Source organism: Oreochromis aureus, linkage group 11 (genome assembly GCF_013358895.1).
Source record: "Oreochromis aureus strain Israel breed Guangdong linkage group 11, ZZ_aureus, whole genome shotgun sequence".
NCBI lineage: Eukaryota > Metazoa > Chordata > Actinopteri > Cichliformes > Cichlidae > Oreochromis > Oreochromis aureus.
In genome coordinates this window covers 34718589-34742001 of record NC_052952.1, presented here as the reverse complement: position 1 = coordinate 34742001, position 23413 = coordinate 34718589, and the positions used below count along the sequence as shown (strand labels likewise).

The following is a 23413-nucleotide window of genomic DNA, read 5'->3' as shown; positions in this document are numbered from 1 at the left end:
GGAGTCTGTGTTGCTGAGGGTGCACTGCTTCAGTTTAATGGGCACAGGCACTAACAGTGCTACATAAATCACATTTGTACAAGAAAAAGGAGACAGATATTAGATTACACGTGTTTACACATCCATTTGCTTTTTGTTTTTACTCATTAATTGTCATAAAGCATAAAAAGCCATGCTAGCCATTCATTATCCACTAATTCTGTTAAGATGGTTTGGTTTGAGTAACAAAGCAGATGCAGTTTAAGCAAGCAATAGTCGTGGATTAAAAAAAAACTGAGTTCATAAAAATTTTGTGGGAAAATCTTTGGTTGACTTTTGAATTTCAGACAAAACAACTGAATATTTAATGTGAGGAAGAATAACTAAAAGAAAAGAAGAAGATGGCATTGAGATAGATGAAATGATACATAAATCATAAAGATACTGTGTGAAGGCAGAGCACTGGTCGGCAGTGGGCGTCTGGTTCGACATCGAGGGCTTTCACTGTGTTTAGAACACAAGGCACATTGTCGTGTCTCCAACCTCCAAGCCTCTTGTTTTTCACGCCTGAAAAAGTAACCTCTCCGCTCCCTGTCAGGGTTATGTAGGCCAGCCTGCTGAGCACGGACAAAAAGGGAGCAGAGAGCTGTAGATGCAGCCTCAGCAAAACCATCTCCTGAAAGCTGTAAGTAGGTAGAGCAGCCGTTTCTCAAGGGAGACGGTGTTATTACTGCATGCAGCTGAGGTAAAATGCTTTTGAAGTAAACTGTTAGTATTATGGATAGACATGTAGCAATACAGTTTGTAATATGCAAGTGATTTTTAAGAGCTATAACTACATTTATGTAGAAAATATCCGAGAGTATCTAAGAGCTCGCGCAGCTCTGAAAGTGCATTTGTGGTTATATTATTTTAACAAAACATTAAAACATGAAACCGAGTTTTCTGAAAGAGCTGCACTGATCAGATCTTTTCCAGTATTGATTCTATCGTGTCAGTTTGGGTGATGGCGTACGCAGAGCACTGATCCAGTCATGTGTAGCTCTAATGTAGGAGTGTCAAATCGATTATTGAATGGGCTGTACCTGTAAAACTATGGCATAACTCATTTAAAAATAACACCTCTAGACTAAAAAAGGAAGATTTTAAAACATAAGCTGCATTCTGAAATCTTTCACATTTAATAAACCTTCCATTCACAAAATGAATGTTAAAAATAAGTGTAACAGTGTCAGTTTGATTCAGTCCGCTGTCACTACAAACAAACCCTACAGCTGAAATTAAAAGAATTGTATTAAATGTAGTTTCAGTCAGAGATGCTGGTGCATCTCAGTTTGCATAGAAGCAACGTAATTATTTGCAAACAAGTGCTTTGTAATATTTTCAATTTAATTTTTTTTATCTCTTCACCCCTTTAATGTATTTTTTAATCTGTAGATCGACTGGAAATAATCAGCAAGAATATGAATAAATCTCCCCCCACTATTAATGCATTAGGTCTGGGCTTAATACCTGAAAATGCTTCATTTGTGTGATTGGTGTTAATATAAATTATCTGATGATCAATGCAGTGTATCATCAATTTTCCTTTTAGCAACAAAAATGTTAAATGTCTTCATTTGGATAAACTGCCTTAAAATCTTAAAACCTGGATTATCTAGCAGCTTTACTCTGAGTGCACACACACAGCCACATTCTTGTGCCTCTCCCAGTAATGACAGTCTTCAGGAAAGCTCCACGCAGCCGCGGACTCCTTGTGACGACTGACTGCATGAACAACAAACCCGCACAGCTGCTTCTCCAACACCTCCACCACAGCTGGGGCATTTCCCTTCTTCCCCTGACCCTCCATCACCTGCCTGATACAGTCGCAGGGCACAGGCTGCGGTTTGGTGCTGTAGGACACCACCAGGTTGATGTTGTTCACCTGGAGCACTTCGAACCAGTTCTGCCCTGCCACATGATGAAAATGCTCCCCTGCTCGCCAGTTTCGATAGGTGCTGCCTGAATGGTTGATGAGCCGCACTGACCAGCTGACCCAGTCGTACTTTTTCACCAAGAACTCTAAAAGCTGCTGAGTTGAATCCTGAAGATTCTCTTCATGGTTTTCCTTTAGGAGGCGTTCGGTGTCTAATTTTGCTTGTTCTGGAAAAGCAGCAATGCAAGACTCAATGGCTGACTTCATCCTGGACTCAACTTCTTCAATTTTGCTGCTCCACTCTTGGATTTTGTCCTGCTCTTCTTCTTGGCCCTGTGTTAAGGCACAGTGACCCAGAAGAGCAATCAGACCCAAGCAGAGAAGCTCCTTCATCCGAACACAGAAATCTTCCAGAAGGCGGCGGTTCCGTGCCACATACCTGCAACACAGAAGAGCAGTTTCATCATACTTTCATCTGACACCCCATCCACAGAAATGGACAGTGGGGATTTGTAAATCCAGAAGCATAAATGTGATGAAATGGAACAATTTACCTTTCTACTACATCTAAAATGGGCTCTCCAAAGCAGTTAGTCCCCTTGAGAGCATCACAGAGCACAAGCAGGTTCTTCTCTCCTCCAGTTTTGGCAAAGTGCTCCAAAAAAAGTCTCTTCTTCACCTCCCTGAACTGCTCTTTTGCTTCCAGTATATCCATATACTTCCTAAACTGGTTCCGAATGTTCTCCTCACCAGAGAAGTACTGGGAGTCCAGTCTTCCCTTTTTGAGCTCGCAGTCTATGTCTTCCAGCTGACTCGAGAGCACATCAAGCTTGTTCTTCACTGTCAGGAACTGTTCTTTGACATAGAAGACCTCTTTGCTCTGAACATTATCTAAGGCCAGACGCAGGACAGGAGCAGCAGCCTCGCAAAGAGGAAAGAGCTCACCCACAGCACTGGCCAGCACCTCGGCCCCCCTCTGAAACATATCCATCACTGCCTCAATGGCCTCCTTCTTCTGGGCCACAACCTTCTCCAGTGGATTAGTCATGTTCTGGGATACAGAGAAGCAAAATATGTCAAACATAGATAGAAACTTAGAAATGAAGCAGTGATTCTTTATGCTGTTATCATAATCATACAAAAAATTTCCTCATAATATCTTTCCATCTATGATCTTCATTTGGATGAGGAGAAAGTGGTCATTTCTCAAACTTTGCCACGAAACCGTAAAGTGTCTCTCAGATTATTTCATCTGAGTGACTGGTAGTCCAGTAGTCAAAGATTAGATGGAGTATGGTCTGAATATAAATGTCTGCACCATGAAAATACTTTTCCAGTTTTTTTGTTAGTTTTTTGAAAAATTCCACACTGTAAATCAAAAGTTCCTTTTGTTGTGCAATGAGTCCCTTACAAGAAAGAAAGGGAGAAAGGATGGAATAATCCAAGCACCAATTAAATGTGGGATTCTACCTTTTGCACTCTGCTCATATGTTCACATGTTGTGATGGCACTATATAAATAAAAATGAATTGAATTGTTCAGACCAAAAGTTGGTGAACGGCTTGATTAGATGAAACAAATCCAGCTTCAGCAAATAATTCTCTTCAGACTGTTATGACCTCGTGTCAGCTGAGATTTTTTCATAACCTGAATTTACCAAGAATTAAAAATAGAAATATGATCCAACTTCCCTTTTTATAAAGAGAGCAGAAAATGGAGGTAGCTTGCAGAAAACTACAGAAAATTTCTAACTTCTGGAAATGTTACTGTTCCAACTGTTGGCTGTACTTTGAAAGGCGATGGTTCCCCCACTGGCTGTTAGACGAGAATAATTATGGAGCGCAAAATGGTCCAATGCAGAGTGAGATTTTGTGTTGGTCGGAACACACTATTTGACACATTAAGTTTGTTTTGTTGGCATATTATTTATAGCAAATCAATTTCCAGATTTGTTAGCAGTTTGTTGCAGACCCCTGGGGGTCCCTGGTCCTTACTTTGAAAGCCACTTCTGTATCTGCATTTAATATTAAGACGGCAGATGATGTTGCAGGAACAATGCTCAACTGAAGTGCATGTGTGTGAAAATGAAGAACATTGGTGTTGCTTTAAAATAAAAGCTTTAACTTTACCTGGTTAGTAATTGTAGTGTGTACACTGAATTTAAGAACAGTAATGCTCTACAGTTTAATACTGTGTTGCTTCACACTGGTAAGGACCTTTTTTCTAAATATATTAAAGCCAACTCTCTATATTTATTTTGTAAATAGTAGAAAAGATCAATTTGATGCTATAAATACACATTTTCTGACAAACAAGTCAAATGACATTGCTGAATGCTTGTTATTTTAAAAATATGTCACTTAATAATAATAATTATTATTTAATCTTATATCAAAGACTCTTTCTTTCAGAAGTGGAGGCGAGATGACATGTCAGAAATCTGAGTTCAAGATGAAATTCAGCATTTTTAGAGAATGGTTTGGCGTTTTGTTTTGTTTTTTGGTCACATTGCGTCCTAATCCTGCTGATGGGCACCATTATGTCCTTGGAATACATTTCATTTTTTAAACTACGCATCCAAAAGGATGTAGATGATGATGTCATGTGAACAAAATGGGGGCCTGGATGAGAAGATGCCCTTGGCTCTGATTCATCTTAGATTCGCAGACCAAGGCCAAACCATGTTTAAAAAACGGCTTTCATCTTTCAGTCTGACATGCATAAATTACTGTGCAATCCCAGTTCAGACGCTATCTGTGTTTGAACTCGAATCTGCGTCACCGACAACCTGCGACAAATCATCATTCATTTTGTTTACATTTTAAAGGGCCTCGTAATTTGTTGTATTAATAAAGATAAACATTTGCGCAATAAGATACCAACTATGAACAACAAGGTTTAAGTAAATATTCTAAGGATGGGAATTCCGTGTGCCCGAACTGAACCATTTTTATCTGGCATGCGCGCTCAAAAGAAATGCGCAACGTGGATCTTTTTACGCGCATATCCCCTGAGAGGATCGGACACACCTTGGAGCATGTTAACCCTTCTGATGAGGGAGAAAGATAAACATTCATGACATTCTTATAGTAACAGTGTTTTTTCTGTACCTGAATGAAATGCTTCTACTGCTCCTTCGCGGCTGATAAGCTCCAACAGCTGCAGACACGATTCCCCCCCTTCAAGTTTGAGAAAATTCCCACGGTTCTCTCATGCAGTGCTGAGAAGGGTCCAAAACCGGACTGAGAGCGGAGATGCGCACTGAATGCTTGCAAAGGGGGAGAGAGCGCGCGAGAAGGAGAGATAAATGGAAAGAGAGAGAGGAGGAGGAGGAGAGCGCAAAACTGCGCAGGGTAAAATCTGTGGTGGGTCCATTTTCTTTTCAGTCAGGTCAACATGACTGGAAGGTTTAACTTCTTCAACAGAACGGAAATTAATCAAAATGTTTTTCTTGTGGGCGTTTTTCTTCTTCTTCTTTTTGTTCTGGGGCAGCGTTCTTGCACCATTTTCTCACCATTTTGTGCCTCAGCTGCTGTGAAAATGATCCAAAAGTTGAGGTAAGACGATCGGAAAACTGTTGTCTTTTGTCTCTTTAGCGTCTGAATACGATGCACTGATTTTCCTTTTCACCTCAACCGCGTTTCGGATCATTAACGAATTTCTTTGACCTTCTGCAGTTTTAGAAACTTCAATGCTCAGAGCCTTTAGAGCTTTAATACTGTTGTGAAAATGTTATCACGGTAAAGGATATTTTAAATAATCAGGGAGGGGAATCTGACAACTACCCACTGTGTATTTTTAGAACTACTGCGCATCACTATGTCATCATTCTCTGTTCAGATTTATCATAAATGTATATACATCCGTGAAACATCTCTTAAAATCTAAAGACCATATGTTGTCATTTTTCATCATTCTGACGAGGCCGAGATTAAATTAAACCTCTCACCCCCGCCTTTTCAGTGCGCACACGACGCGCCCTGAGCGCCGAGGCTAAAACCTCTCTTATGGGAAAAAATCGTTTCTCCTTCAGCTCATCAAATATTTCACATCATATGTACGGATTCATGTTCGATATGTGACGGAGAACTTTTACAATTTTCAAATAATCCATTTTTTTTTTTTTTTTAGATTATTCGAAAGGATCTCGTGTCACGGAGAGGGGAGAAAAAAAGCTCCATCACATGACAGGGGATGTGCGTCGGTGGTTCACAAGCACTCATTAATCTTCAGTGCAGGTAAGCGCCTCAAAATCTGTGTCTCAGTAATCCGCACTGCAAATGCCCGTAATGCGCATTTTCCTGTTTTGATCCCCCAACTCTGAGCTGTGAGTCAAACCTGTTCATCTGGATAATAATGCATGAGGGCCATACCAGAGGGACTTAACCTCGGCGATGCGCCCTGCTTACCTCACCTGAGGCGTTTTGTTTTTCACTCGTTTGTAAATTAATTTCGGGTTTTCCAGCAGATTTATTTGGCCTCTAAAAATGGAAACAGCTTTTATTAGTCTGACAGCTTTGATACACAGATGTGACTCCGTGGACCCTGAAGGAGCTCCGAGAAAACAGGTGCAATGGTGACGCAAGTGAAGTACTAACGCCCTCTTGCGTACAAATGAGTAAACTGCACTTCAGCGTACACTTCTCTGCTGCACCAGAGGAGCCGTAATAACAACATTCTTATTCATAGCTCAAATTAAACGACCTATAACTTGTTTTTCGGGGAAATTTACATGTTTTGTAAGGAGATGATGATGATTGATGGATAGTTTTGATTTTATGTATTTGGACAAAATAACTAAAACTCACAAAATGTTAAATAAATTAAAAAAATATCAGCATGAAAAAAAAGGACCTGGAACACAAAAATAATTCATGTCACAGATACATTACTAAAGAGCGTTTTATTTTCAGTTTTGATCTTTTTTGTTTAGTTTTGTGCACTACACACCTTAATGTAACTGAGCAATCACCATTTTCCTCCTCGCTGCACTAAAATTGGGTCTTTCTCTGTAAATCTTTAACAATATATCTTAAATCTAATTTCTGGGACCAAAAACATTCTTTTTTATAAATGCCACATTTATTACACATTTAAACCAGTTCTTTGGCTAGTTCAGCATTTTTAGACTACAAAAGAGTAAAATAAATAAATAACTAAAAACGACCCAAATCGACCCAAATCTGCTGAAAATGTTTTTTTTTTTTTTTAAATAAATTCCAAACCTTTTCTACTTTGGAAGTGCTTCCCATCAGATTGCAGAACCTTGTTGTAGAAAGTAAATCACATCCAGTACTGATGACTAGTACTGGGTAAAAGGTCGGGGCTCTGTACAGGCCAGCTAAGTCCTCCTACACCCAACAGAGACTCAAAACACTAACTTTGCCAACCTTCCAAGTAAATATAATAATGAGCACAAAGAGGAGCATGTCTTATACAGCAAATCTGCTGTTCCATCCACGAATATCAGAAAAGGTTAATTCTCTTATAAGTAGGTTTCCAGTCTTACTGTAGCTTTGTCTTTTATTATGACGTTTCCATCACGTTCTGCTGTAAACTGCAAAACCTGTGATACTGTGGTGGCCTGTAATGTTCTCCCTTTGGCTGTAGAGGGCGGCAGATTAACCTGATCGTGTCAGCCATACCTGCTTTTTTTCCACAGCAGTGGTGACTCAGAAACGAGACCGTTAGAGCCAATCAAAATGTAGGATGACAGATGAGATTTAACAAAAAAATGATGCGTCCCACAAATAAAGGGACGTCTGGTCACCTGTATGTGCGAATAACTCAGTTACATGCACACTTTCATAGTGGCAGGAGCTTTTTAACATAAGAAAATAGACTGATCCATTCTTACTGCTGTTAAATAATCAAGTATGCCAAGTCAGTATTATTTATTGATGTTTATTTATGGTGCATATACAATCAGCCATCAAATTTCCAGAACAAAAAGGCAACATGTTCACATACAGGGCATTACAAAAAAAGAGGGCCATATGATCTCCCAAAATATCAACAGAATTTTAACTATATTTATGTAGCATATAGTATTGTAACAAGATGGCGGCACACTGCAACAGAACCATAAACCAGTCTGTAACAGAGTCTATGTATTTAAAAAGTAGGAGGAAAGTATGGCTATATATATATATTTTTTTTTTTTTTAAATATTAACTGGGGCGTTACTTGATAACTTTTCTAGCAAACACTGTGACAACTGACGTTGTGTTCTAATGCAGTAAACCGACCAACCGTCTGATACTCTTGGCATCACCAGTTTTCTAGAAAAATAAGAGACAAATTGCTCAAAACATAAAGACTGCATACTTACATGATTAAAACAAACCCCTTAATAAAAATACAAAAAACGGGACATTTAGGCACTGTTGTTCAGACAGGAAAGGACAAAAAGCACTAAAAATGATACATAGTTGCTCAGGATCGCCTTAAAGAAAACCCCTCGAATAATGACGGCTCAACAGATGTTAAAAACCTCCCACCAAAGAAACCCTCTGATATCTCCTTACATACTTGGTGCATTTCCTCCATAGAAAAAGTTGTAGTGCACATTAAATAGAAAAGTATGAGTGACACAACTGCACAGAACGAGAGCTCTGTTAGAAACTCAAATACCACAGGTGTGTATTACAGGTTGGGGAAACTGAACTGCAGCCATTGCTTAATTTGACCTCATAAATGGTAAATAATGACATATTCAGTGCTTCTTGCTCCAGTGAAGTGCTCGTTATTGGCAGGTGTAGTGCTGCATGAAAAATCTGTAGTGTCTTAATGTTTCAAATATTTTCTGCACTAAAGGAAAGAAAATAAAGAACTCAGCACAGCAGCATCACTTTAGTGTAAAATTAATTTAACGTAAGAACAAGACACATCTGTGGCACAGATTTTGATAATTTGCATAAGATGACATGATTGATTATATTCAATAAAGGATTATATCACAGTAGTTTGTTATTAGATTCATAGATATGAGGTTTTGGGATGCTCGTTTTTAGTTGAACTCTTTCATCTGAAGGCTGGTTTCTCCTGCCGCCACACTGATTTTCTTGTAGTGTAATATATTTTCACAAAGTGCATTTGGCTGGAACAGACTGCATGTAAAGCTGCGGGAAGCTCAGTAATAGATTACGTTTAAATATGGAGCTGCTGGATTGACACTCAGTTCTCATTCCAAGGGTTTCAAATGCTTCTGTTTATTTTCCCTCAAAGCCACCAGACTCTCCCAGAGACAGAGCAGATGTGAACGAGCGCTGGTTAAAGCAATAACGAGACGGCTCACTCACTGTCAACACATCACATACAAATACTTGTAAAGGACACTTTAGTGTCACATTTAAACACACTGGGTAGGGGGCTGTATTTGGTACCAAACTAAGATTGTGGCACTCAAAGAATCCTGAACAGAAATTTTAGAGACATATCTGCAACTTCAATGGAGGAAAAGCTTTTTAAAGCTTTTACTTATTTTGTAGTCAAGTTGTTAAACTTTTTCAAGTGTTTTGTGTTTTTTTAAAATCAGGTTAGACTGGTCCCAAATAAATAACCATAGGGACTTTGCTTAAACTAAGCCAGGTGCAAATTAATCAGCAAGCAAAAATGTCCAATAAAGGACAAGAACTAAAGTCTTCTATCTGCCAAAGTCTGGCACACCTTGTGTGAGCAACTGAGAACAGGAGTATTTGATGCCCTGGAATGAAAAAAAACTTACTTTTTAATGTTTTTTGTATAATTATGTGTGTGCAATTTCTTTAGCGCAGCATACTGATCCCATGGATGATTAATATATCTTTTCTTGCCATGAGCTGAAACCACTGCAGTAACATTTTTTTTTTTAAGTTGAGGAATCAGCCAGTCGATGTCAAAGCAGCAGGAAACGGGCCATGCTCACGTCTCACACACAGCTCACATGTGCAGCAATCACCAGGCTTTTAAGCAGTGAAGTGAGACGTTGTCATTGGGAGAGAAAATGAAAGAAAGTTACAGCAGGAATGTGGACCCGCCAGTCCAAAAATTGAAGAAAAGCACTGATGAAGCAGAGACGACGACTCTTCACGGTTCTTCAGTTGCACCTACTAAGAGCTTCCTGCATTTTCTCCTGTACGTGCTCCATCTTCTCAGCCCACTCCTCGCTCAGGCCCTCCTCGTCATCTCCGATGACGGCCGCGTACCCCATGAGGGCGATGAGCCCGATGCAGAACAGGTAGGTGAGGCGCGTGCACAGTCGCTCCATTGTCTGGCGATCGCCTTGCGAGTATTTCAAGTAGACCTCCAGGATGGGTCTACTGAACAGCTTGCGTTTCCCCACCACGCCATCATACAGCGTGTGCAGGTTCTGGTCACCCAGATCGTTGGCGTAACTCTCCTCAAAGTCGTCTTTCTTGCGCTCGCGGTGCTGCGGCCGTGCCTCCACCATCTCCATGAACTTTCTGAACTGGTGCTTCAGGTTCTCCTCAACCTGATTGTACTGGCTGTCCAGCGTTTCCTTCTTGATCTGCACAAGCGTGCTGCGGTTCAGCTCTGAGAGCTGGTCCAACCCCCGGTTGACTGATGCAAACTCGCGCTTCAGAGTACGAATGTCCTCATCATCAATGTGGTGCAGCACCACCCGGATCAGGGAACCAGCAACACCAAAGATGGGGTTAACTACAGCAGCAGCTGAGGAGATGGTGGCCACACACTGGAGAACTTTGACCAGACCCTGCTTCAGCTTGGCCTTCTCCTCGATGATCTCCTCATCCATCATGGCTGAGGTGCAGGTGGTGAGGTCAGAGTCAAGAAGTGGGACGTGATCTGTGACAATAAGAGATTAGGTTAGTTTTATGCATTTTGATCCTGTGCATCTATCAAAATGTCAGTTTGGGTACATGTTTGATCTCCGATTTGGATTATTACATTCTTTAAATTTACTGCTACATAAATATACTCGTGATTTTGCTTTAGATTTCCCTGATCTTTAGTTGGCACATTCAATATTTTTCTTTAACAAAGATAAGAAAACGCCATCTATTTTGTTGAGTTATCTAAAGTAGGGGGTTTCAAACCTTTCGGGGCCAGGGACCCTGGTTTGCAGTGGACTTTGTGTCACTTGATAATGAGTCTAACTACAATATGACTGACATGAGAGGGAGTTATCGACATAATCTTCTTTTTTTGTTAGCAGAAGTTTCTGGCTATGAGTCAGAGAGCCCTAGATCTAAAAGGTGAACATGCAAAATTTAAAAAGGCAAACATAAGAAGTTATGCTTTCATTATTCTGCTCATTTCCAACTTCACTCTTATTCTTAGCCTGTACCAGAGCAGCTTTGCGTGATCCAGAGTTCTAAATGGTTCGTGTTTATCTTGTGTAGCTCCCTCAGTTCACATTCAGTCTAATTGGCTATGTCCCCAACCAAAACAAACAGCCAGTGGGTGGTGCTTGTGTGGTTATCACCAAAGCTGCGTACCTGAGTGGACCATATCAGTGATATCTGCTCTCACTGATATCCATTAACATGGATTTTTTTTTTTTATAGTTTTACTTTTAACAAACATATTTAGGCTCCCATGTATGACATTCATGTAAAATTTAATGAATGGCAGAAAAAAGCAATTTAATAAATATAATAATAAAGAAAAAAAGCCTATTGTTTCAGTCTGAGGCAAAGACATAAAATGTCCCGATCATGGTTGGTGATATTATGCTGGTTGACCCGTCAACAATTTGTAATACACTAATTAAATATAATGCTGTATAAACATATTTAAGTGAAGCTAAACTGTAAATGAATGCAGTGAAATATAATTTATGTCATAGAAGCCTAGTGTGGATCCTTTATTCATAATAATAATACATTTATCAATTGATCAACCCCAATCAACCCCTGGCTGTGATTCACCAGGCAAAGTGGGTGTGTTAGAAGTCTACCGTCTCAGCTGTTTCATAGAAAAGCAGATCTAACAGCAGCATTTATTCACAGCTGACACTCGCTGTGCTGTGACAGCCACAGAAAATAAGCATTTCATGGCAGTTTCACAGAGTTTCCAACATGACAGAGGACTGTTGTGTGTTGACTGTGACAGAAAGGTGCTGCTGAAGCTTACATCAAATTTGCTCTCTTCACGTTCACACTGGAACTATGAAAATATGGATGGTGGTCCTGATGAGGATGATTCCTGAAACAAAAGACAGAGAGAGAGATTCAGACAGCACGCTTGGATCCAACAAAAACGTCTCATGTTACTGATTCTGAACCAGGAAGTGAACAGATTTTTGTCCCTCGCTGGCTACAGTTTTCAGCAGTGAAGGAGTTAACAGCTTCTCTCTCTTTCAGCATAACCCAGCTGCATTCAGCACCAAGCTGCTCTCTCTGTGTTTCTATGGCCCGAGCAGATAGCTCCTCAGAGGCAAAGAGGACGCGCACCGAGACAGCCGGAGTAGCTTCAGGGCGGGACAGAGACGCTCTATAGCCGCAGTACAGGAACAAAAACAAACATGGCACGGCCGACTGAGCTGACAAACGCATTCATTGTGTAACAGCAGCTTCTCTGGAACTGCTTTCAGTCTTCAGTTCACAGGAAGATTGTGGAAGTTTAAAGTTTAAACTGACTGCTGTAAAGAGCTGATGACGCCCAGTGGTTATTAACACAGAACTATGTGGGTGTTTTCTACAAAGACTGCACTCTCAGTCCTCTCATTTTCCTGTAATTGTCAGAAAAGACCCGGTGGGTGCCGTGGCGTCTCAAACTAATATAGTCCCAACAAAGCTAATCACATCAGCGGTGCTGCGGTGACACAGAGAAACCACACAGCTGATGACCAGAAGGCTGAGCGAGTGGAAACAGGCCAAACACTCACTGCACGGTCTCGTTCCTTTCTTTGTAAATCCCCGTGACCACCAGAGGGGGGCGGTAATATGCCCACAATAAAAACACCGCCCATAACAACCATCCTTCTGATTTCAGCACCACCACTATGGACTAAAAGCACTGACGCTCACTTTTAACCCTTTAGCTTCAGGATAACTTTAAATGTTCAGTTTAAATGCTTGTAATCAACAAAAATAACAGGAAACGATTAACTAATCTAAGTACTTGTGAAACCTGCACTTAGAAAATCATGTTGAATGATTTTAAAGCCCCATAAGGCTTTCTTAAATGTCATATTTTGAAGAATTTACCATTTTTAAATGGACAGCTTTTTCATTTTTTGGCTGAAATACATTTATCCTGCCAGTAAATGTCCTTCCAGTTTTCCTTTTCCTGCCATGACGTCGATAAAAGGCCTATTCTGCTTCATTTTTGGTACCTGACAGCAATTAAATCCTCCTAAATTTGCACTGATGTCGTGTTGTGTCTCCTACTTGTGTCCTTAATTTCACAGAAAGTGATTTGGAGGAGAAGATGCCCCATTTCACAACATAATACAACAAACTGCACGAGACAATTAAGGTAATGAAAGGGTTAACTGCAGCTGTAAAGCTTTCATTATTTAATATTACAGCAAAATGTAAAGTCATTTTCATAATCTGAGCTGTATTAATAACAAACTCAGTGAATTTTGGACCAATTAAAGAGCACATGACTGCTGTGCTTCAATTAGCGGCATTAAATTAACCTTTTGTGTTCATGAAATTAATCTTATATTGACCTTTGACCTTTTCTTAGCAAGTGGTCTCCATCATTTTAAGATATTCTTAGTAATTTGAAGAAGAAATTCAATCATATTTAAATATATAAGTTTAGGGCAATTAATAAAAGTCCTAATTAAATGTGAAAAAGTGGAGACTTAAAGCTCCTGAGGTTAAAGCCTTCTGAAAGGGTTAACCAATCAGCGCTCGGTGGCAGCGTGGCCCTTACAGCCAGCAGGCTGCACACTCAGGAGCTGACAGAAAGCTGTGATTCAGTAGTTGTGACTCAACTTCTGCATTAATGTGCGTCTGTGCAGAAACCAGCAAAGGAACAATTATAATATTTGTATTTATTTATTTATTTTTACTTTTAAAGAAACATTTGGCGACACCTTGTAACCAAAGCAGCTCTGTGACGTAATCAGGAAATGTCAGACGGCTCTCACCTGTTTCCAAGCAGAGGAGAGGCCATCTTGAATGTTTTCTTTAACGTCACCAATGCTAGGCTAACACAAATTTACACAATATACTCCAATAATATTACTCCTAATGTACGGCCCTTACATTTTCATTGCTTATTCGAATTATTTTTGTGCTACTTATTCGTGTTAAATGACAGGATACTTTCCCTTCACAGAGCTCAGCCTGTGTGGGGCTTTCCTCTGGGGAAGTGCTCCCTTGATGGCCAACACAGCCAAACAACTACTTTGTTAAGGAACATACAACAATGAAGGGCCATCCGGAGTTCTCGTCCGTGTCTGTAAGTAGTTCTACAAGAATAACATCCTCTCCTAACAGCCCAGGCCCGGCACACTGCCTTCTTGCCCCAGCTCTGGCTCCCCCTAGCAGTCCCTCCATATTTCCTTGTTACTGCACACCATAATGCCCTGACCCTCCCTGATCTATTATACAATGAAAACACCAAAATACATCATAAAACCTACATTTCTCTGTCAAAATGGTGACTATAGAGGCTCTACTTGCCTTCCAGCCAACATTAGGCACCATTGGCCACATCAGAACAGAGGATTGCTTACCTTTCAGACAGTGGCTCTAACTATACCTCCCTCTCCAAAGTCCCAACCTCGACAGCCTCCTTCTTCTTCCCAGCAATCCCTGCAAAAAGGACACTTCCATGTCTGTAGCTCATGTAGGGGTGAACAAATTTGACAAAATCATTTCTAAAAAGCCCAGAATGTCCCCCAAATCTAAAAATGGCCCTTTGGGCCCTAAATAAACATAACCTCCAATATCCCATTATAAAATGATTTAAAAAATGGTATTAAAAGGTAAAGCCCCCTCCTCAGAAATATACTGTTCTACCCCTATGGTTTCAACTTATTTTGGTCCATCCAGTAGTCATACAGTTAATACTGAAAAGGGATTGTCCGTGAGTGCGCAACTGAACTCTTAGGAACTTGCTGCTGCTTATTGTGCGTTTGCCAAGACATGGAGCATCTCTGAAAGGCTGCACAGACTCCATTGGTGGGATCAATTGGTAAAACGGACCCTTTTCTTATGGACTAGATCAAAAGAATCCGAAGAAAAATATTTTCACGTGAATAAAATCCAACAAAGCCAAAAGTGAGCCGCGAATCCAAATGGACATCTCCAAAAGTGCACAGGTGTATCCAAATGCTCAGGGAGCTCTCAAGAGGCCACAGGAGTATAAAAGAAAATTGTATCCAGCGTAAAAGGTAATTATAATCCTAAATATAACCAAATATGCCAAATGTACATACAAATTAAAAGTTACATTTTAAAAATGTCCAATTTAAAGTCTACTAAAAAGTGAAGGGCATTGAGAAAGATGCTCCAAAATGCGCAATGGCACTGCCGACAATAGTTTATTAATCTAACTTATTTAAATACATAATTTATTGAAAAATACATTTGTTATTACTCACAGCACCGTAGAACATGTTTTTAAATTTAGATGAGCGCTTGTCTGACCAACAGACAAAAACCTGAGCTATAGGCGCTCCCATTCAGTGCGCCAGAGTAATCGTGTATAGTTATGATTTGGTCTTTCATGCGGCCTTAAATAAGAATAAATGTGAACTTTCAGCACAAAAAACGTGCAGCCAAATCCGGTGAATCCTTTGGTGTGAGGACCAGCCTGCTGCGCCGACGGTTGAAGCTGTTTCCCCCAAAATAAACCTCATGCAAATCCTGCTGGCAGCGACCAGCACGGCACAGCGTTAAAGCACAGACCTGTTCCTCATTTAACCCGGCTGTTCTCTACGTCGCTTTTTAGAACAACACACAGCCACAGTTAGGATGGGCGTTTGCCTCCCAGCATGTCCAGACCTGAGCAAGCCGCGAGTGGGTTAGAGACCCCGCATCCCCTCACTGAGACATCCAGCCTCAGGCAGCAGCACAAGAGAAGCCCTGTCCTCCCCGCGCTGTGAAGTGGGTGAAAAATAGAGATAAAAGCCGACTGTTCACTAGAAACGACAAAGCCTTCGGTTATCTGCTAGGAAAACGGTCCGCATCGACGCTCAGGGCGTGTTGGTGGTACAGTAGCGCGTCTGTGAGCCAGTACAGTATGGCAAGCCATTGCCATAGTACAGCCTTTATTCAGCACCGCAGCTGCGGGCGGAACTGCAGCCGGACGCACGCCTGTCCTCAGTGAACAGTTGCCACCGCAGCTGTCAGTCGGCTCACATTTCAGACTGTGTGATGAATACACACAGACATATACTATACTGTAGTAACCGCATTCGTGCAAGATCAGCTGTGCGTAATATTTACGCTCCGCGGTGACAAACCTCTGTTGCAAGACCTCGTTTTGTGTTTTTTTAAGCTGGGGGGCAGGAGGAGCGCCTTGTTGACACGTTGAAAGCCACAATATTGAAGCCCCAGGGCAAAGACTCGACTACAGAACACCGAAAGATATTCATGTATAGTTCTTATAGTTCTCATTCTTATTTTCTAGATCAAACAAGCTGCTTTACTGCAGCTCTGTGTGCTGTATACTTTGGGACACCAGACAGCCATATTGACTGCGAATGTGTTTAATATTGCAGAATAAATAAATACAAAAAAAAGGAAACGTTGTCACTTTGTTTTATTGTACACATTTACTGCAAAATGAGATATTTTAACATTTCTGTGTTCACCCTGCTTGCTGGCTTCAAATACTGAAGTGTAACCCAGAAACTGATGGGAGTTCATTTCAACGGGAAGGGGAAAGACAGTTTTTAATATTTGACAAAGTCCAAAAATACACTTTAAAGTTTACCAGCATTGTCTGAAATAATAATTCTTTACCCGACACTGAAATCAAAGATGTGGAGCTAAAAATGTAGCCACTATGGATGCACTCACGCTGTAGTTACAGATGTTACTCTCCAGGGGCGCTGTACTGCCATGTTAGTTAGTGCCATGGATTTATGCATATTGCCTCATGATACATTTATTCAGGCTCTTTTCCAGTAAAAGTTTTGTACATGCAAATATTGCTGACATGAAGGGAGACAAATCAGAATGTAGAGTTGATCTCATGAAGGTTAACTTCAAAAACAGTCTGACACTGGATGACTCCACCAAAAATTCCTGGAGACAGAAGGATGACAGGAGCGAGATCAACTTTTAATTTTATAGAACATCAAGACAATTTCTCCCAATATTTCTTTTTTTAGTTTGATATATTTTTGAAATGTGTGATATGTGAAAGGTTCAATTTTGCTGGTACTAGTACTAGGATTCTGATTAAACCTGCTGCCTAACACATCATCAAGAGGTCATGAACTGAGGAAATGCACAGATGACTCATTTGAAACACCAGGTTCATGTTATTCAGACCTGAGACAATTCCCATCATTATTAATTCAAAGCCACCAAAACACAAACAGTCAGATTTCATTATTCTTCATACCGCAGTAAAAAGGACCCTCCAATCTGCTGAACAGAAACATTTAAAATGTAAAACTTCTGTCTATCAGCTGCACATTATTCCTCCAGTGTTCATGTGAGGTCCTTCCCTGTTGGGTCCCTGCGTGTCTCCAGATGGGTTTATGTTCTCCAGCAGGTTTCTGTACTGTGTCGTCTCCGTCTGGTGCCGAGCGATTTTTCTAGCGTAGTACCTCCTGGATGCGGCTCTCCAAGCTTCTCTCTGCAGCGTCTGAGACTCTTCAGGTAGCTCCGATATCAGTGTCCTCCTCCTCTTATCCACAAAAGAGCTGGGCTGTGAATTCTGAGAGTTTGCGATGTGGGGGAAGGGGCTGGATTGTGATGGGTTTGCCTGCTGGCGAGCTATCTTTCGAGCATAATATCGTCTGGAAGCTGCTCTCCAGGCTGCCCTCTTCAGTCTCTGAGCTTCCTCTGGCAGCTCCGACATTGGCACGCTCTTCTTCTTGTTCCTGAGGAGGTAAAAGGTTGAAAAAGCAAGATTTTACACCAAAATTATTTCTGTTAGACACTTCTAAACTAATAGATATTATAAATTAATCAACTGAAAAACACCCTGGGAAATTTTGTGCCGTGCGTTTACTTGGTTAGCCTCCAAGCTGTAGTCCTGTATCAGTGTCTCAAGGAATTACCTTTAAACATTTTTTAAAATTAAAAGCCAAAAAAAGAAAATGGTACGAGGCACGGACTTTGGTTAAGTAGGGTAACACAGACTCATTGCCCGCAGAGAAACTGTGCTTACGTGCGTAATCATCCCACAAAGTCCCGTTTTGAGACAGGAAACACCCTGTATGTGTTAAGTTCCTGCACCACTGAGGTTGCCCTATATTCCCCCAATTCTCGCTCTCTTACTCATTTATTCTCTGTTGTGGTAGAATAACATTTAAGTTGTCGTCAGAGGGTCCACAGATGATCTAATGCACCAGATCTCTTCAAATAAAGTTGGTCAGAGGTTTGCATAACACCTTCCTGGAAGTATCGCAATAAAATCCTAATAAAGAAGTAAAAGGTTGTCTCCAGTAAATCCTTACAGAGATTTTCATTTGAAACAGATATAAGAGACGTGGAATTATAATAATGAGTTCATAAGTTCAACAAAATGAGAGGATCAAAAGTACTAAATTATAATCAATTACATCAAAGGCGCCCCACTCTCACAACCACCTTTACAGCGTTGACAGTGTTACTTTCAGTAACAGACGAGTTTAAAGGTGATGGCTGCACGCTGCTGTTGGAGAGAATTTCAATCTGCACTCCCACAGTGAAACGATGATGATGAAATCTGCTGCTTTTCTTTCTTTTAGGAAACTGAATCTTTTGCATTTTGACTGCTAGTTAGACAAAAACAAGCACTTTGGTTTCAACACTTTATAGAGAAAAATACAACAAATCATCAAGTCCCTGAATAAATAATTATTATGTTTCTGTATTAGCATCCCTGTCTGAGACATCGCTGAATTATCAGCTCATTAGTTTCTCTGATATAACTCACCTCGTGTGCTCTGCCTCAGTCATTACGACTCCACCCGGGTCTGCCTGTGGTTTCTCCCTGAACGTCCTTCCTTCTCCAGTCTCCATTTTTTCTACATGGATCAGAAGAGATTAACATATTTTTAGTCCACTTAGTACCACTCCACTACAATGTTGATATTATTTTTACTATGACTGTATTTAATTACAGTGTTTTTTCCTTTGGCTGTATTTATTTTCGAGCTTCTCTGTTGCTAGATTCCAAAACCAGACTTCCATGTTCTCTTCAGTGTTTGACGGGTCAGTTAGAGAGCAGAGATACTGACGAGTTTAGCACTGTTAAAACAGACGAGTCATTTTCCCTCAACGGTGGAAAAAAATGCTGAATTTCATCAGAATCTTACAGAAAGTCAACAGTGGCAGCAGTCTGTGGACAGACCTATGATTAAGGCTAATTAAAAGTTTGAAATGACCAAAAAGCCTTAATTTATATGGTATTTCTCATTTGTGCAAACAGCAAAACAAAGAGAAGTAGAGGATTTGCTTTTCCAGTGCTGAGAATATTAATGTGAATAAATTAAATGCAGAGTACATTACTTTTTGCACTGAGACTCTCTTTGTCCTGACACGGACTGCCAGTGCTCTGCTGATGTTCACTCATTTCCCACTTGATTAAGACCGTGTCGACGTCACATGGCTCTTCTTTGACCACGAGGCTGCTGGGAGATGTCGGCATATTTCTGGCGGCCTCCGTTACACCCGAAACCTCGGAGGAGCGGGAGGTGCAGGTGTGCTCCAGGACCATTCTGCTGGGGGAAGATGGAAGAGCTGACTCCTGGCTGTGGGAGGAAACATGTGAGGGGGGTCTTGCGAAAAGACCCACTGTAAGGAAAGGAAACAAACAAACAAAGGCTTATTTTGTGTGTTATATTTTCATATTATCAGTCACATGTACTCAAGTCGTTCAAACATTGTGTTTTCTAGATGCAACCAATCAAAAGGCAGTATTTCTTAAAGAGGGATGAGCTACAACAGCTTGTTTCACACAGAAGATGAACTGGGGGGCTTATAACACAACTATGAATTCATGTAAATTGTGAAACATGCAACTCAGTGCGAGTAGAGTTTAGCATTAAAAACAAGGAGCTTGAAATGACAATAACAGGCGCCTTTTCCCCGATATACTCCAGAAGACTTCTATACAAAAATCACTCAATTTTTTGATATTCCTAAATCATTACTCACTACAATGGATTTTTCATGTTCTATATATATATAAAAAAAATCTCAGGGCTCAGTGAGAAAGGGTTTTACTCAAAACTGTGAAGTGGAATGATACTTCAGGAGATGAGGTGGAGGAGGACCAGACATGAAAGCAATAAGATGCGAGCTCAGAGGAGGACATGCCTTTGAGGAGCCTGAAAAGGGCAAAATGTATAAGCTAGGGCTCTGAAATTGTCAGAGAGGACACCAGCCTGTGAAGGGAATCATCTTTCCATGGCAGTCATGTTGATGAGCACCGCCCTCTTTTTTGTGTGCTCTGATTTTTTGCTTTTTCCTTTTCTCAAACCCGGTTGCCTAGTTTCAGTTTATAACCACTTGTTCGGTGGTTGTGGCCGCCGGTAGTTTTTTGATATACCTTTATTAGTCCCACAAGGGGAAATTTCATAAGGCTGCCGACCTATTGCACGCAATGGCGGCGCCATCTTACCCTTTTCAGGTGTCATATTAAAAACAATTTTAACCCAATTTCAGTATGGTATTAATGCTACCTTCAGAAATGAGCACCTCCCTGTGGTCTGTGGGCTTTGTTTTTTTTTGTTCTTCTAAAACCTGGTTGCCTGTTTTCTGCTTCATGTAACCAGTGGACCACATGGTTGGTGGCTGTGGCTAGCATTGCCCTGTTTTTTTGGTTTCATGATGAAAAAAATAAATAAATAAAATCTGCCAAACTTCAGTATGGTTGAAATTGAATTGATATTGACAGGTTTATACTAAAAGGTAGGGTTTAGTGCACTTTTAGTATATATTAATTATATAAATCAGCAGCATAAAGGAAGAAATCAAAGTCTTAGCTTGTGTGTGGGGGTGGGTGTGTATGAATCCCACTGAAAAGGTTCTTATTTCCCCTTCTAGTTATCATAATGCCTAAAAGCTAATGGAAAGGGGATCCCGTCACATTGTTCCTGCTTGGCCTTCTCAGAAGCTCATACATCTTCCTCTGAACTTTCACCTTCCTGCTCTAATGTCTGGCCTTCCTCCACCCCCTCTCTTAACAGCAGTAACACTGCTGGGAATCAAACCACCAACCTAGCAATTAGTGGATGACCTGCTCTACCTCCAGAATAACAGCCACCCCAAGTATGGACTGCAAATCTAACCCACATGAATATGGCATGAATAGAAAGCCCAGGATGGCTCCTTGAATTTCATGTAGCAACTCCTACAAAACTTCTCTCAGGTCAAATCCCAATCAGACACCCGGGATTGGTGTCGGGATCAATGACAGTGAGGACTTTACAGCCAATTGTGCATTGTCAAAGACTTTACTTCTCATCTTCATGTGAACTAGTGGCCTATAGTGGGTCTAACAAAGGGATCACTCAGAACAACAGCTGACCGGCTGAGGCACTTTAACCATTAACAGAACCACCATGCTTTGTTGGTGTACGGGGGCAAGAGTCCAGGTGTTTCCTGTAATTTGTCACCAGCCTAAACCTGCAAAGCCAGAAGTGACACTCGTGTTTACTTACACGATAAACTCGTCTCACAGTCCTGCTGCTCCGCTGTCAGCTCGGTGTCAACGCATCCCGGATCAAAGCCGCTCTGAACTCCCTTCTGCCGGTCACCGGAGCTCCGGGACCTGCCGAGGCTGTGCTCGTTCTTGAACAGCCCGCAAATGCATCCCTGCCGGCGCAGCACCTGCAGCTCGTGCTCCATCTCTGTCAGTCTGCACTCCAGGCGCTGGATCTCTTTGTCCCTGTCGGCCACCATCCGCTCATACTCGTAATTCTTGGCGCTGTTTACGCCGTACAAAACGTTTATCACAGAGTCTATGGCCAGACGGATGGCGTTTTCCACCACCAGAGCCTCGTCATCGCGGAGATGTGGGTGCAAAGTTCTGTTTTTGACCAAATCCATATTTCCTGTAGCTGACTTGTACTGACAGGCTGTGCAGAGGGAGATGCTAACGTTAGATTTGAGGATGCGCTGGCTCACTGAAGCGATAAGCCGCGCGCATGCGCTCTCCAAAAAACAAAACTCACATTTAACACACCAATCAAAGCTTTTTTAAGTAATTTAAAAATATAAAATGATGGAGTATTACATACTTAATGTCACTTACGCCGTGTCTATTACCGCTAGCTGAACAACAGAAACAGCAGCATCATTATCTTCTTCGCCTAAAAGAGGCGGTCAATAAATATTGATTTCACGGTGATAGCACCGACTACTGGTCATTTGATTAACTACACTAACAATTAAAGTTGTTTTCTTTAACCTAGAGATTTACGTATCTGGCGAACTGATTTTTTTTTTATTCTTTGTTAAAGAAATAACTCTGAACAACAATCCAAAACTCACAGGTTATCAACATTTTCAGCACTATTTTGTTTATTTTGGGGATAAAACTGGGTTCTAATCCTTTTGAATTAGCATAATTTCATCACCCATACTATTGTCAAGTTTTTTAAATCTTTCAACAATCTTTAAAATATTTTTAAAGTAAAATCATCCAGATCAGTTTGTTGTTTGTTGTTTAACTGCAAAGGAGCAAAAGAGAATGGATGAATCAATTTTTTTCTACTTATTCTTAATCTATATGTTTTCTTTTCTAAAAAGAAAATAAGTTGTTTTAATTCTTCTTGTAAAATTATTAAATTATTGTTGTGTTTGAATCGAGCTATATAAATTAATGTGCCTTGCTTTGCCAATAATTGCTTCAGAGGCATCACTTGCACTTGTTTTTGGTTTCATTTGGCCAAACTATTCTGCAATGATCCATGCACTCTGAAATCATAAGTATTTGTGAATTTATTAAAAAAAACAAAAAAAAACGACTTCATTTTATCATGAAGTGAAACTCTTGAGATATCTTCTGAGTTCTGGGTAGCAGCAATCTATGATGTTTTCCGATGATGGACGAAGCCAGATCTCCCAGACAAAATCTGCACAAGCATGGGGAGAACGTGCAAAACTCTGTGAGCCAGCATCGTGCTATACTGATGCTTTTCAGTGGCTGGGACAAGCAGACTACTCAGAGCTGAAACTTCCTGTCCAACGTGGGGGAGCTTCAAAGCTTCTACCTGGAAGCTCTACAAGTGTAGGGTGAATTATGGACTTCAGTACCAAAGCAGTAAAGGCAGCTCGGGTCTTCTACAAAGTACTTGCCTACAGATCTTGATACTTGTGTAAATTACAGATTTCAGCTTTTAATTTTTAATTTGATAATATGGGCTTAATGGATGTAGACTGACTGGCACTTGGATCATTTTAAAAGAAGACAGTG

The 23413-nt window shown here is 40.7% G+C and overlaps 3 protein-coding genes across 5 annotated transcripts; all 3 read right to left on the bottom strand.

Annotated features, from left to right (window-relative positions):
• Nucleotides 1–1300: 1300 nt before the first annotated feature.
• Nucleotides 1301–5094, bottom strand: LOC116315387 (protein rapunzel-like). Its single transcript, XM_031733668.2, has 3 exons — nucleotides 5008–5094; nucleotides 2452–2948; nucleotides 1301–2336 (listed from the first exon to the last, which is right to left on the bottom strand). Exons 2-3 carry the CDS (start codon nucleotides 2943–2945, stop codon nucleotides 1646–1648), a joined length of 1185 nt encoding a protein of 394 aa, XP_031589528.1. The 5' UTR covers nucleotides 2946–2948; nucleotides 5008–5094; the 3' UTR covers nucleotides 1301–1645.
• Nucleotides 5095–7776: 2682 nt separating this feature from the next.
• LOC116315396 (protein rapunzel-like) lies at nucleotides 7777–14654 on the bottom strand. The gene is made up of 3 exons (XM_031733680.2): nucleotides 14559–14654; nucleotides 11996–12067; nucleotides 7777–10705 (listed from the first exon to the last, which is right to left on the bottom strand). Exon 3 carries the CDS (start codon nucleotides 10656–10658, stop codon nucleotides 9975–9977), a length of 684 nt encoding a protein of 227 aa, XP_031589540.1. The 5' UTR covers nucleotides 10659–10705; nucleotides 11996–12067; nucleotides 14559–14654; the 3' UTR covers nucleotides 7777–9974.
• Nucleotides 14655–16574: 1920 nt separating this feature from the next.
• LOC116315383 lies at nucleotides 16575–22310 on the bottom strand. Of its 3 annotated transcripts, none has more exons than XR_004199100.2 (5): nucleotides 21657–22310; nucleotides 19501–19785; nucleotides 18926–19016; nucleotides 17402–17885; nucleotides 16575–17079 (listed from the first exon to the last, which is right to left on the bottom strand). XR_004199100.2 is itself a non-coding variant. In XM_031733664.2 (5 exons), exons 2-5 carry the CDS (start codon nucleotides 22042–22044, stop codon nucleotides 17465–17467), a joined length of 1185 nt encoding a protein of 394 aa, XP_031589524.1. In that variant the 5' UTR covers nucleotides 22045–22073; nucleotides 22250–22303; the 3' UTR covers nucleotides 16575–17464. The 3 variants fall into 3 exon arrangements, 2 of the variants coding, with proteins under 2 accessions (XP_031589524.1, XP_039475016.1); XM_031733664.2 differs by having other exon boundaries at nucleotides 16575–17885; nucleotides 21657–22073; nucleotides 22250–22303; XM_039619082.1 differs by having other exon boundaries at nucleotides 16575–17885; nucleotides 21657–22073; nucleotides 22236–22294.
• Between the last annotated feature and the right edge of the window lie 1103 nt (nucleotides 22311–23413).